Raw genomic sequence first — 15,174 nt, forward strand, 5'->3', positions numbered from 1 at the left:
TGGCTATAGGTTCTGCGTGCTTATGAAAATGAGAAGCAAGCCCACTTTGGGGTATGTCAAACCACATGTCCATGTATCCACCCTACTAAAAGGTACAACCTCACTACCATTCAATCTGCTCCACTCATAGGAACAAGAGAAAGCACAGCTAAGAAGAAAGTCCTGTTGTACCATGCCAGACAGGCTACACATACATTAACCCAGGAAGCACTCAAGTATTCTAATGAGGATTTGTATAAAACACCCCTGTGTTACTGGAGCCAGAAAAAGCATCCAGGATCCAGCAGGGGACAGCACCAAGCCATGAATGGAGGTGGGCAGTGGGCCAGACCCATTAGAGCTTTTACTGGCGATGGAGCTCTCCTTAACTGTGAACCATCTCTACACCTTGGGAGCTGGCAGTCATTGTAAGACTGGACTGTGCCTGGAAAAAAGGCTTGAAAGGCAGTAGTCTTTCAGTCTGTGAAAAGAAGCAAAGAGCAGCTACTGTACCTCTGGAATCTTTCAGGGACACAGCCTTGCAAACAGTTCAGGGAGAGGATGGACTTTGCCAGAGGCAAAGGGAAGGTCAAAGCCCTACACAAGGCTTCTCTGCTCTCGATGCCTTCCAACAGCAAATGGGGCTTGGCTCTGCCCAGAATCCAAGCACTGGACCAGGCGCCATAACACACATTCATTCTCCAATCTGAAGGGCACTGTGGAGAACTGACTAGTGTTAAGGAGCTGGTCTTCAGCCAAAGGCAGGGACAAAGCAAAGGTGTGCCCTTAGCCTTTCCCCTTTTCCCATGAAGGAGGCAGACAGGTCCTCCAAGCTAGGACACAGTCCTCTGAACCAGTCAGGGCTGAGATCCGCATTGCTCCTCATGCATGGGGCCATGGGCAGGGCCAAGCAGCAGAGTCAACCCCGAGAGGGGCGTGGTGGTGGTCGGCCAATGTCCACAGTTACGTTGGTGTACATGGGACGGCGAAACATCTCCACCAGGCGGTACTGCAGTGAGCCAATGCCATCACGTTTCATGGTCACCTTGGTATTCTGGATTTTGGTGAACCTGCCATAAGAACAAAACAGAATCTCATATTTCACCGACATTTTACAGTTAACTCTGACACAGGCTAAAACAGCAATCCATCAATGAATGGAACAAAAGATTAAATAGAACTTTACATCATTTGGTGTGATTCTGATCAGTGCATTACATAACAAATTATTAATGAATGATATAGTATTCTCTGTGCTTTCCAGAATATATGCATTTGTTATTCCATTAGTTCTATATAGGACTGCTGAAACTAAATTATATCATGTGAACACATGGGGATAGAGTCACTACCCAAAATTCTCCATGGAATCCATAACCTGCAGAAAGAAGCTCAAACAAGAATCTCCCTCAAATGACACACCATGATTAGAATTCAAAGTGAAATAGTTGGCAGGAGGACAGTGAAAGCTGATTATATTTAAAGAACTAAGGCCAACAGGAATTCTATCCTGCCTCACTTTTCAAACAGACAACCAGAAACCTATGTCAATCAATATTAAATATATACCATGTTAGATATCCCATGTCCTCTATTCTATATAGTAAATGCTAGGGCAGTGGGTCCAAACACTTTTCTCCTTTCCTGCATCAGCAGACCATAGTTTTAATCAAACTCATCTGGGATGATGCATGTCAATGGTTCTTAGAGGCAAATGAGAGTGGAATGGGGAAGAGAAGAATGGACAGTATAAAATTGCCCTCGGGGACATAATGCAGCAGGGATGTACAATCTGAGGCTCAAGAATATAACTTCATAGCTCCTTCCAAAGTTTTCAGCAAATTCTATTTTTTAATGTGATAGAAGGGGAAACTATTAAACAGGACTAAATTTTAATTATATTTAATTGATTAATTAATCCAATTTCTTTCCCTGGTCCCACCCACTTCTTTGTCCTAGGTTTCCTTAATTTTTAGAGTGCAGCCCAAACTTTCTTTTCAAAGGCTATGGTCTTTGTCCTCTTCTCCCAAAATATTCTGTACTCCTGTTCTACAATGAGGGACATAAAAATGTGTACAGCATATATTTCACTTTGAAGTAGATCTGATAAAGGGAAGATAGTTGAAAGGTTAGTCTCCCAACCTTCCAACAGATGTCTGGAAGGTTAGTCTTGCAATAGAAAATTGATTTGCAGTCTATGGATTGAGAGTATGATGAAAGTTTATGGAAGGTTACATAGAAAGTTAACACAGGTGCAGTCTCACCGCTGGGGATTTGGTTCATTGTGCCGATCACGCTCATGCTTGATCATGCGATAGCGTCCAATGCGGGCATCAGGACGTGATACTTTCATGCCATTAAGTGAGATCCTGTGCAAAGAAAAGTTATAGGTTATAGATCAGCAAAACAGTGAGTTTCAAACAAGCCTTTACTTTCACTTTAAAAGAATAGAATTTGCCCAAACTCTTTCTATTCTTCCCTACCATATTCCTGGTTTTCAGGTATTGATAAAGGATAAAAATGTACTACAGAAAATACAGTATATAACATTTGTTGCAATTTGCACAAGCATCCCATTGAGCAAAAGAACACTGGTCAGTCCAAATATTCCCAGTAAACTCTACATGGAAAAATGGATTTCACAGTTTATGCCACCAACCCCTAGAGAATAAGTACTGGCTGGGCTTAGCCCAACTGAAGTCTCTCACATACCGGTTAAAGATGTCGTCATCTTCCCCACCCCAGCCCCAGTACTCATTAGGGAAGCCATTAATCTTCAGAAACTGGGTCTTGCTTAGGCCAGAGACACCTCCAAAGTAGCCAGAGTATGGCAACCTGTAGGGGACAATCAGGAGAGATAAGGATCAGTCAAGCTGAAAGAGGAACGTTCAGAAGTATAGATTTAGATGGTCCAGGGAAGGCCTGGTGTAGATTGAGCCACAATTTCTAAAACATATATGTGATGTGAACTACATCACTTATTGTTCTCACTGTATCATCCCCTCTCTAAATCCTATCCAATTTCTCATCTTGTTAATTGGGCTCCCCTGGTTCTGTCTGATAAACATAGTATCATATCCTTTTTCTCTTGCTTAGTTTAGATGTTCTGGAAACATTGGGCTAAGGTTTATAATATGAAATATTCAAAAGACATTCCAGCCATATTTTTATGTCACTAGCACATAGATTTTGCAAGTGTCCATGCCTAATAACAGAATCTTCAGAAAGGTACAGATTTAAGTATGGTAAGTGTGTATGTATGCAGCGTGTGTATGTCATGTCTTATGTATGTGTATTTGTATGTGTGCATTATGTTTAAACAAAAACAAATCCAGATTCTGCTTCTTCCCTAATTCTTGCATCTCTGAAAAATTTCAAAGAGCCTCTGGTATCTCAGGAATAACCAGAGTGCAGAGTGCAACTATATACCTGCAAGTGCCAGTTAGGAAGAACTTCCTCTGAATGAAATCCCAAAGAGCTGGTATTGAAACTAATTAACAAACATATGGGTCAGTATCTAAGAATCACTGATATCACTCAGTATAAGATATGAATACATTACACTATACAATGCCAATAGCATAGTGTAATTCCAGCCCAACTCAAAGTATAGAGTCCATTTGGCAAGGGAATTCCCAATTCATTTACTCACCGGAAACCAAACTTATCCATGGCAACAGCAAAGTGCCGGGGCTGGTCATAACAGCGATAAAGATTCCGATCATCCATGGGCACAAGATCAACATCACTGAATATGAAGCAGTCATAGCTCTCATTATCTCTTAAGGCTTCCAGGAAGCCCACATTCAACAGCTTGGCTCGGTTAAAGGTGTCTTCGCCAAACTGTTTGGAAAGATCATCAAGGACAGGGTAATCCCAAGCAACATTTCCCTATGATAGCTATATTATATTTTTGGCCTGAAACTCACTAATTACTTTTTGCATTATAAAGTAATTTACTATTATTGAATTTCCACCTATGATTCCAAACCCACACCTAGTAGAGTTCATATCAGACAAGAGCTTTAACCCGCCATTCCATACTTGACTTTAAGTAAAACAGCCACGACCATCTCTAATTCATAGCGTACTAGAGGCCCATACATTGCTTTCCCAGTAAGTAGGAAGCTGCTACTTCACCACTAGGAAAACCTTTCTGGTGGAGGGCCCCACTCCCTTGAAGTCACATGTCAGTGAAGGCCAGAATTAACCATGAGCACAACCACCCATTCTTCTTTCTGACATTCACTTTTTGGACTTTCCCTCTCTCCCAGCCCCTTCATGAATTGGGGGAACTGCCAGGGGAAATGATTCTTTCCAGAAGTCTAATAACTTCTGGGGGGTGGGGCTGAAATTAAGTCAAGCCTGTCAGCCTTACTAGGTAGATCAGACAGGAAACATGACCAGATGAGTTAATTCTACTTTATTGTAAGGTTACATTAACAGAATCTTGCAAGTTTGAAAGTACTTCTCTCCCCCCATCCTCTTTACAGCCCAAAAAACTAGGGAAGGTTTCTTCTGAGCCTCTTGCCCTTTCCACATTCCTGCTGTGGGCTAAGCTGCCTTTTGTCTGACCGTTCCCTTGGCTGTGTCTCCCAAGGTCATTCCCACATACCATTATAAGGCTGCAGACAGCCAGAGACCAGCAAGGTGCCCAGTTCTGCTGTATTTCTGATTAAGACAGAAGAGGCTATTTCCATCAAGACCAAATCTTATTATCAGGTTTCTCTCAAGTGACACCACTCTATTCTAAATTCAACTATCTCACTTTTCCCCCTCAGACCACTACAACAGGGTTATCGCTCTCCCCATTTACCTGGTTAATAATATAGATTCCATAGGACACCTTCTGACGTCGTAGGATCGGATGCAGGTAGTGCAGCCAGTATTTGAGGTGATGCTCGCGGTGGCGGAAAGGTATGAGGATGGCCACCTTCTGTCGAGGCACACAGTCCAGGGGTGAATACTTGCCACCCTCCTGAACATCTGGGTTCTCCCGCTGTACTCTCTCCATGCTCATGGGAGAACTAAATTCAATAAGGAGCCGGCCCACTGAAGAAGAAAGGACTCTGTTATAAATGCCTCAGTCAGCCAACTCCAAAAGAGGAGTTTACACTTCTCAATATGTACCCTGCCATTTCCATTAATCAAGATGAGAGGGTACTGTCCTGAAAAGCTCAGCAAAGGATCTTAAAATCCAAACATATCATGCACTGAGGCCACAGGCATATAGTTCAAGCCACAATGACATCACATGCACAATTTAATCACACAAATGACACTAACTGTGGAATTTGCATCAATCATGTTTGATTCAAATTGTGTAATTTACATGATGATGTCATGATGTATGAGGTCACTTGTCACGCACATACATTCTGCAAATTCCCATGATGTATAATTGGGGCATCAAACAGTCGAGAACCCAATTAACCCACTTGCTCAAATAAGTCTTGGTATTTATGCTTTTATCTAAGTGACCTACTACAAGCTGCCCAAGCGATGACTCACAGTTATCCTGAGAACCAGGTGGGATTATCGCTAGAAGCAGCAATGGGCAGTGAATAAAATACAATCACTTCCATCTAGATAATGTAAAAAAAAATGCTTTCTTCCTTATCTTTTCCCAAGAGGATCCAGCTGGAGTGATCAGAATAGCAGAAAGCACCATACTGTTCCTTCCCCATTATGCCAGAATTCTAGCAAATTCTAGTTTAGTATCTTTTCTGAACAAATCCCCGAATGATTCTGGCATCCCTGAGAAGGTTGAACTGCCTAATTTGATATTACAGATGGGTGGCAATTCCATCCTAGAGCAGCAGCAGCAATTTGATAAAGACACCCATTTAGCAGCCAAGGGTGATAAATACAAATATTGGCTACTATTTTTGCAGCTCAGAATGTGAAATGCTTTGGCCTCCCAAACTAAAAAGAGAATTTACTTTTGAGATAGGATCAGCAGCCTATATTACAGCACTTTTGCCATCTGCACAGAAGCTAAAACATTTCCCTAATTATTTGCAACCCATACACAGAGATCCTTGCAGCATGCATTAGAAAACACTCCATCAAAATTACAACCGATCTGCTGAATTATATTAATCTGACCAATTAGGATATATTTGAGTCCTATCTGAAAATATGACAAATTATTAAAAATACATCTAAAAGACAACTGATGAGATTAATTTGGTTTTACCACTGCCTTGTACATTTTTAATATACTTTGGGAAAGACTAAAGCAAATTAAAATTTTACGGAAGGGGGATAGCCAGAAAGTGTAGGCAGGCAGGAACTTAGAGCTACGGTAGAATGGGGAACAAAAAGGTATCCAAGGTAAAACAAAAAACAAAACAAAAACCATTATCTGACCACTTCTTAATTTAACTCACATATTTTCCATTGCATCTTAATGACAGGATTGGATTATCTGTCCAATTCCATTTGCAACACTGTGAAGATTCTATCTTATAGTTCCCTTCCTACATCTGAAGCCAAAGACCACTTTTCAGCAAGACAGGATGCTATGACTCAAAAAAAAACCAGGGGTAAACAGAACAGAGATATGCTCAACCACATAATGCTGGATCCTCACTGCAGGCTTTCATTCAAGACAAGATACAAACCAGGCAGGGGTCATTTGTAATCTCACCAAGACCAGGAGGCATCTCTGGGCAGGGTGGTAAGGGCTTCTCAGTGATGGTGCTGTTGCCGCCAACAGGCTTGACACTTGGGGCCAGGAGCTCAGAGCCCAGAGGCCCAGCAGTACTGTTAGGCCGAGAGACATTGGCATAGGGCAGAGAGCGGGAAGAGTTGCGTATGTTAAAGCGGCTGAAAAAGTCCAAGCGCTGGGCATAGACATCAAAATAGAGTATCATGATGATAAGGAAGTGCAGTAAACATAGGAAGAGTACAGCTTTGCAAATCCTCTCGAGGGTCACTCCCACCAACAATCTGCTCATCTTCTGGACACAGGCTGGTCAGCATCAGGGGAGCATAGCATTGGCGGCTCAGGCCCAAACACCAAGCCTGTTGGGGAAGAGACAAAGAAGTCAGGAAGCATACCTTTCCCACCAACCTCTTGAAGACTTCTTTTTTATAAATTTGATAAAATTAAGCAAACACTGTCCCTCGCCCAACCATTTTGAACGCATTTTTATGGCAAAAGCTAGTATGCCACCACTCTCCTGCAGAATGACTATACTTGCTTACGCTATGGATATTGATTCTAATCTACCCAGATGAGCTCTTCCAATTTACTAACTCTCCAGACATCTCCCTCTATAGACAATATTGGCAGTTGGGCAGAAACAAGTCCAGCTGAAACTGCAAAAGTAAAAGGCTGCAAAATTGACTTTTAGCAAGAAGGTACTGTATATCCAAGGTATCCTTAGTAAAATAAGAGGTAGTTTCCCACTTATCACTATAGGTATCTCAACCATTCTCTCCTTAACAGCATACAGGAAAGGAGAGATATCTCTTGAGCATTGGGAAGGGCAAGCTTAAGAATCTTGCTGGGGAAATACAGCAAGGTAGACATTGTGTTCCTTCCCCAGGAAGTAGAATTTCCCTAATTTCTCCAATGACAACTGAGATATAAGCTACATTCAGTTCCTATCACTTCATAGCTCCCACACTAAATCCTCCCAGCCTTCTTCTTTCCCCGGTCTATCAAAGAGCCCTTTGCTCTTTCAAAGGTTTAAATCACACAAAAATGCACAGACGACAACCCAGACCAGCTGACCTTATCTATATCCTTCAACAACACAAAAAGTACTATAGCATTTGTAAGGAAACTATTTGCAACAGGACCCTTATTTAAGAGGAGCTGTTCCATTTTCATTCCCAAGATTTTGATGTCCTAAGCTGCAAGTCCTACATTTTTGCAGAGAGAGAAAAAAAGAATAAGATGAAACTGAGGCACAACTGAACATGCCTGTAGAGTATCTAATCTTATAACTACATTCTCCTTTCTCTTTCATAATTAGTTCACAAGATAATAGTAAAAAAGCAGAGAGAAGGAACAGAACATACAAGCTACATCCTTCAGTGATGAATAGGATGCTGCTGTGCTTACTGTATTGGTTGTTACTATTGCTCAATTTTCAATTCTTATTCAATTTATTTAATGGAGTTTTTATGTACAAATCTGATTTAAAATGAATAAATAATACGTGTGGGGAAGTTGCTTCAGGATTATGACTTGCAATGTGGGTCAAGTATCACTCTCTAAATAATGCACTTCTTTGTCCCTCTTTGACTTCTGATTTTAGTTGGAAGCATGAAGAAGGTCTGCTTATTGTGAGATTAAGAAAGGAGTCTCCATAACAATCAAGTGCATACAATAAAATAAAATTCTAATATTTCACTGGATTTAAAATTATGGTGAAAGGGAATGGAATTTTCAAGTATAACCCTACTGAAACTGATTTGATGCCACTTAAGGCAAGATGAAATGGCCTCTGATTTCAAGCTTAGCATAGAGTTAAGTTATAAACCAAGATGGCTGCCTGTGTGCCAAGCAAATGCTCAGGCTCCACTGTTAAAAGCCCTATAGCAATACTCCTTGTCCTCTTTTTTGAGCTTACTCTGTGGGAATAAGAGCAGAACATGTCTCTTACCACTGAGCAGAAAGGCCATATGGTTGAGGTCTTATCACCTGGGATTATCACCTTCAAGGGGAAAAAGATTCTCAGAATGACTGGAAGCCAACTTCTTACAGGAAAAAGACAATCAAGTATGGAAAGAAATAAAGAAAAGGAGTACAATTAACAAGCCAAGTCAAAATCCCACAGGACAAAGAAAGCAAAGAAACAACATGTGATTTTTAAAAGCAATCCACAGCAGTTAATGGATTGACTGGAGAAGAGCAAGAGGAGGAATGAAGAAGAGAAAGATGAAATGGACAAACTGATCAAATTCAGAACAAAAGGTTTGTTCCTGGACACTAGCAGGGGAGATGAGAAGAGAGCCCAGTTGTTGGGGATTGTGTCAACAATGTGGATAGGCTGGCTGAGAAAAAAGCAGAAGAGGGGGCCCAAGATGGAACACTGCAGCAGCCATGATGTGGAGCTCACCCTAATGAAGGAATGTCATAATTAATTCATAATAATGTCCTCCCACCAAATACAAGAACAGCACCCTCACTCTTAGCATTCAGAAAGCTTTTCAAAATGTGGCTTTTAAAATATTCATTTGGAACTAAGGTGAGGATGAGAGATGTGGCTGAGTTGAGATGAATTTGGCTTCTTGGTGTTAGGATATGATATTATTACTACCACGTTGAACCTATAATGACAGCAATTATTATTATTGATATGTCTAATAATTTGGATATATTTAGATTTATTGTAATGTATTATATGTATTTAATGTTATGCTGTGAGACACTTATCATATGATTGAAGCAGCATAGACACATGTGTAGTAAAAAAAATAATCATAAAAATGGATATGAGATATGTGACTATATTTTTTCTCCTGGACTTCTCATATTGTTTCATCCATTGTCTTGTATTTATTGATAGTAACAGGAAAGCTTGTCATCATTGATGAGAACAATTTGAGGCTGCCTGGCTTGGCCTCTGAAGGAGACGAAATGAACTGGTGTCAGAAGGCTGCTTTCCAGGTGGAAGGGGAAGGAGTACAGAGGGACCCTCTTATTCATAGCTGGGATCCTGAAAATCCTCTTTATCTTTGCTAGAGCTTTGCAGATCTATTCAGTCTCAGAAAGTAAAAGAGGGTGGAAGACCTGGGAATTGTGTCAGATGGAATGGTCAGCCATGCAGACTACAGAAGAGGCTGTACAAACAAAACTGAAGGAAGGCTCTCCAACGCCCAAAGTGGAATACATGGGCCTGTGGTAGAATGGAGCAATTCGCAGCAATCTGAAGGGCAGTTTTACCGAATGCCCACTTGGCCTTTGAAACACAGCAGACAGCAGGGCACTAAACAGTATTGCTCCTGAACAGCCTGTCTGGGCAGCTCCTTGGTTTTCTGAGGAGCTCTAGGAAAGGAAGTGGATGAAGAGATACAGTATCTAGAGTGACACTTGTGGGAGATGAGAAACAAATTAAGACTAGACATGGGCATGAGCTCAAGGAGGAATTACTTCTCCACATTTATTGCATCTGTAGAATGTCAGCCAGCTTTACAGTTTAAAACGACCCACTTCTTTCTTGGGAGAAATTATCCAGAACCGAATCAGGCCAAGTTGTAGTCATCTGGCCATTCATTTCACTCCACACTGGATGACAGGATTCAAAGAGATGGCAGAGGCAGCACCTTGAAGTGTTATTTGGGAAGCTTTGAGCATGTAACTCCTGATTTACCCATGTGTAGAGAGTAAGGAAGATGACCTTGATGGAGATATGCAGGAGCTGTTGCCTAGGAAAAATGGGCCGAAGAATTTTAAAGTCCAAAACAGCCAGATAACATTTGGAAGTTGCTCAGGCAGATGCCTTCCTAATTCAATGGACTATAAGGAGGAGGAAGAGGAGGTATAGCACAATCGGTATAGAATTGCAAGATTCTGTATTAATAGCCAATCTCAATAAAAGTAGTTTTAGCCTTCTTGTGGAGTTGATTTCCTGGTCTGATCCATCTAGTGGGGCTGACAGCATAGGGCCGAGATCACATTGGTCTCCCTCATGGATGACTTGTGGCCTGGTGAAGCCTGGATGGTGGGAATACAACTATCCTTATTTTGCTGGATCTTTCACTAGCTGCTGCTACTATTAATCACAGTATCCTTCTGGACCACTTACAAGGATTGGAAGTGGGAGGCACTATTCTAGAATGGTTCTACTCCTTCCTGAGTGGGAGGTTCCAGTTGACTGTCATGGGAGGAGGCAGAGAGGCTAGATCCCTGGGTGCTCCATTATGGAGTGTCTCAGAGCTTGGTTGTCTCCCTTATCCTGTTGAACATCTATATGAACAGCTTGGAAAGGTCATTTCCTAGTTTGGGATAAGGTATCATCAGTATGCATAATATACCCAGTTATACATGTTCACCCGGGGTCTAAATGTCTTCAAGACCACTTATCCTGTATAGATTTTTGTTCACCCAATCTGAAGGCACAGAATGGCTACTGAAGGAACCCAATATCAAGTGGTGCAAAAGGAGGAGACTGAAGGCAGGGATTTTTTGTGAGGGGTCTTCTTCTCTGGAATAAGGGTACTTCCACAGTCTCAGCTTTCCAGAAGTTTGTAAAAACCCGGCTGTTCTGGCAGGCCTTTGGGACTTGAGTCCTGTAGAGCTTCTGGTGCCAAGAATACTATATTAAATGTTTTACTATAATTATAAATTGTACTTCTGTTATTGAATTTATTGCTATTATTCCATTGGCTGTGGCTGTTGCTTTCATACACAGATGGAGTTACCTGGCTGAGGTGGTTTATAAATAAATAAATAACCAAAATAAATAATCAACCCTTTGTTCAGGCAAAGATGGGCTAATTTCAAAGCATTTAATTAATCAAGCAAGTACCTGTGCAATATACTTAATTACCACCTCCCATTTTGCAACATTTTTTAAAATATTCCTGACTAATATCAAGCTTCCTGTAGTCATTGCAAAAAAGAAAATACTACTGTCTATCTCACCACCTGGAAGGATTGGAAAAAAGACCACAGATATCAGTTATCCTAGAAAAAAAATTAAAGATACACATGGGAACAGCAATACTTAACAAGAACTACATTCACAAGATCCTATCATTTCACATATCAGTTGATCATCACCATGCTCTGACTCCAAATTCACAATTACTAATTCACATTATTAAAGCCAAGCAGATGAAATCATAAAACTACACTTAAGCTGTATTGTTTGGTCTGCAGGTCAAGGATGGCTGATTAATTTCCCATGTGGGGGAAAAATCTATACTCACAGAAACAGATGTCAGGATGATCATAGTCTTCACTTTGATATCTAGATATCCTATATGCAAGAATTTTTAATATCAACTATGAACTAGAAGTCATAGATTGAAAGTAAGAGCCAATCCCTCCCCTCCAAAATCCACTGCCATCCCCCAAATTTCATGCCTTAGGCATGAAAGCCGGGTGGGTGACTTTGGGCCAGTCACTTTCTCTCAGCCCAGCTCATCTCACAGGGTTGTTGTTGTGGGGAAAATAGGAGGAGGAGCTAGTTATTTATAAAAATAAGAAAGAGAGGAAAAAAAAAATGTATATAATCCTTGATCCATATCAGAGATAGGGAATCTCAAAGGCTATGAGTCCACACACAGAAAAAGTATGGGGATGGGGTGGGATTTTAACAGCCAAAGGCCTTGGTGAATAAAATGGTACGGTATTGACATTACCAAATTGGCAGACATGGGATTTTTAGTTTGTTTGTTACTACTGCTTGAAGGGGAACTAGGTGGAATTTTTCTTCACTTGTTGAGCACTTGAAGCTTAAATAAAGACTTAGACAACTTTTTCATTTGTTTTTCTATTGAAAAACAACAAGATAATTCTTCATTAACTCTTAGGAGTTTTTCAGATAATTTTGGCAGTGATTTCTGTGAGCCCTAAAAAAAGGTTTCAGGGATCACATTCAGACTGTGGTCATCTACATGATTATGAATACAACAAAAGGATTGACAGAAGTGTCCCTTATATTTATTTTGTGTATCGCAAGCATCTTCCTACCACCACTTCCAATGTCAGATTTCTTTCAGATCCAGACTTAATGAAACAGACCCAAGGAGTAAGAGAACAGTATCAACTCAAGGAGTGGTGAAGCATGTGGCATCAATGACCAGTCAACTATCATATGTCTTACCCACCAATATACTTCACTCAACTAAGAAGTGTTTTAGAATAAAGACAAGATAGCCCAACCATATTTTGAGCCTTCTGTAAGTTTTCGGCTTTATAATATTATGCGCTGTGGCCTTAATGTCCATCAGTTCTACCAGTCTCCGGCACTAGTTCTGCAAAGGGCTACACTGTAAGAACCAGGCTGCTGAGGTATCATATCACCATCATGACCAAGCAACTACTGATAGATTGGGCCAATGCTCACCCACAATGCAGGCTGCAAACTCCAAGCTCAAAAGTAGCTATTTCTCATAGTGTTTGCCAGCTTCCATCTCTGTGCCTTCTAGAGGATTACGCTGGTTTCTCACCACTAAATGACAAATCCAGAAAGGTAAACTTTATGAAAATCCTTGAGGAAGCTATGACACAAACAGGGATACTTTAACCTCCGCTATTAGATGAAAATCCTCTTAAATGAGTCGAAGAAAGTGAACATTCAACAGTTAAAATGCATTTAGATGTTTCCTCCTCCATTTTTATTTCCCCTAATTAATAATGTAGTTATATGTCCCAATGTACAAACAAAATGAAGGCAAGTTGTGAAAAACACAGGACACTGTAGTTGGAGGGTTGTTGTTTTTTTGCATCGTTAACAATCTACTAATGGAATCACACTGTAACTTGGCTGCTCCTGGGCTCTGAATAATTTAACTGGAAACTCAGCTTTCTCTTCCATACAATGATCAACAGAAGGAAGGCTCCAATAACTGGCAGGCATACAGAAATATTCAGGTTTACTATGAAGCCAAAAACATAGTTATGAGTCAGTGATGTTCCTTGAAAACCTGACTTGACATATGTGCTTCAAGTTACCAGGTTGGGAATGGTACCTTGTGAAAGCAAATACTTGTAAAAGTAGGAAAATAGCCATTATATACAAGTAGCTGTAAGAAGTCACAAGTAGTGCAGAGCTCTGTTTTTCAAACACCTGCTTTTCTAGGCTAAGAATACAGCATTTGTAAGGTATTCAGACTTGCCACTCCAATCCTATAACTCTTTTCCACACGAGCTCTTAAGGGGTACAAAATAATTTGGCTTTAGAGAAATCCAGGATCACATGGCAACACTGAGAAAGATAAGCTGCTACCAGTCAAGTATTTTAAGTGCATTGATTCAAATTTTAGCAGCAAGGCCACTCTATATAGAACATGCAGCCTGGTAAACAGAGTCATGCTCTGGGGTTTTTTTTCTTTCTTATCTTCACTAGTAAAAGCATGTATTCTTTGCCTTTTTTAACAGAAAGGCTACTTTGTTCATCCAGAAAATCACAGGCAGAAACTGGAAATCCTCTGACTTATCAGGCACCCATAAGGAGAAGGACCCCAGAAGGGATCGTGCGGGACAGGGGAAAGAGGGAAAGAGAGATGCTTGCGTTGCGAGTGCCAGAGCTCACCCGGGGCAGCCCAGACACAACTCCAGCCTTTCTCGGTTACCAGAAGCAACTTGGGGGATTGTGTAGGAGCCATCTTGGGGGAGGGGGGGAACGAGGCTGGTCAGGGGAGGGGCTCACTGCGAGTATCCTAGAGATACGCACTTACAGATACAAGCACACCTTTTTACGCTCCTTCTCGAGCGCGCACATGCACCTGCCTGTAAACACACCTCAATGCAGAAGTAGGTGCCTAGTCTCCTATTTACATTGCACAAAGTCAAAACTTGCACACAGGAAACCACCCCCTACGCCCTTTAGACACCTACGCATAAAACCATCAGTCCGCACACAGCGGCCGCTTTATTCAACTGAGGATCGCAAGATATCCTACTAAAACACGGCCTGGGATGCGCCTCAGAATGGGAAAGAGGGATCCATCCAACCGTTTGCTGTGGGAGGCCAGAGAGACAGACCTGCGAGAAGGAACACACCCAATCCCCCGCTTCGACGACAACAAAAGGGTGCCGGGCCGGAAAGAAAGGGGCAGGGTCTCCGCCCCACTCCTCCTCCCGCCGGGTTTGTTCTGCTCTCCCCTTCCTGGAAGTCCCCCATTCCCCTTCTCAACACGGAGGACTCGGTTTCTTCCCTGGCCCCGTTCGCTCCCGCTCACCGCCTGCTCGTTCCTAGCCGTGCCGTATGCTCTTGGTGCCGGCTGTCTCTCGACGCCCGGGCCGGGCGGCTCAGGGGACGGCGCGGCGACTCCCCCGGCCCCAGCCCAGCCCGGCCCGGCCTCACGCCGAGCGGCTTCTCGGCCACCAGTAAAGGCGACCCCTGCGCGCCATCGCGGGCAGCACAGCGGAGCTAAGGCGGGAGACCGACTGATGGCCAGACGTGTATTGGGATCAGGCCTGCTTGGGCGCGCCAGCAGCTCCGCCTCTTGCCCGCTCAGCACCGCCCCCGCCAGCCCCTGCCAGCCGTTCTATCGAGCTTGCTC

The 15,174-nt window shown here is 42.1% G+C and overlaps 1 protein-coding gene across 1 annotated transcript; it reads right to left on the reverse strand.

The window, feature by feature from the left end:
* Nucleotides 1-20: 20 nt before the first annotated feature.
* On the reverse strand, nucleotides 21-14,989 carry B4GALT2 (beta-1,4-galactosyltransferase 2). Its single transcript, XM_007419966.3, has 7 exons — nucleotides 14,851-14,989; nucleotides 6,632-7,008; nucleotides 4,796-5,031; nucleotides 3,632-3,822; nucleotides 2,692-2,814; nucleotides 2,244-2,348; nucleotides 21-1,049 (listed from the first exon to the last, which is right to left on the reverse strand). Exons 2-7 carry the CDS (start codon nucleotides 6,939-6,941, stop codon nucleotides 899-901), a joined length of 1,116 nt encoding a protein of 371 aa, XP_007420028.1. The 5' UTR covers nucleotides 6,942-7,008; nucleotides 14,851-14,989; the 3' UTR covers nucleotides 21-898.
* Nucleotides 14,990-15,174: the final 185 nt, after the last annotated feature.

Source organism: Python bivittatus, unplaced genomic scaffold, assembly GCF_059951505.1.
Source record: "Python bivittatus isolate LINGU-HERP-01145 unplaced genomic scaffold, Pbiv_v1 ctg000700_np1212, whole genome shotgun sequence".
In the NCBI taxonomy this organism is placed as follows: Eukaryota; Metazoa; Chordata; class Lepidosauria; order Squamata; family Pythonidae; genus Python; species Python bivittatus.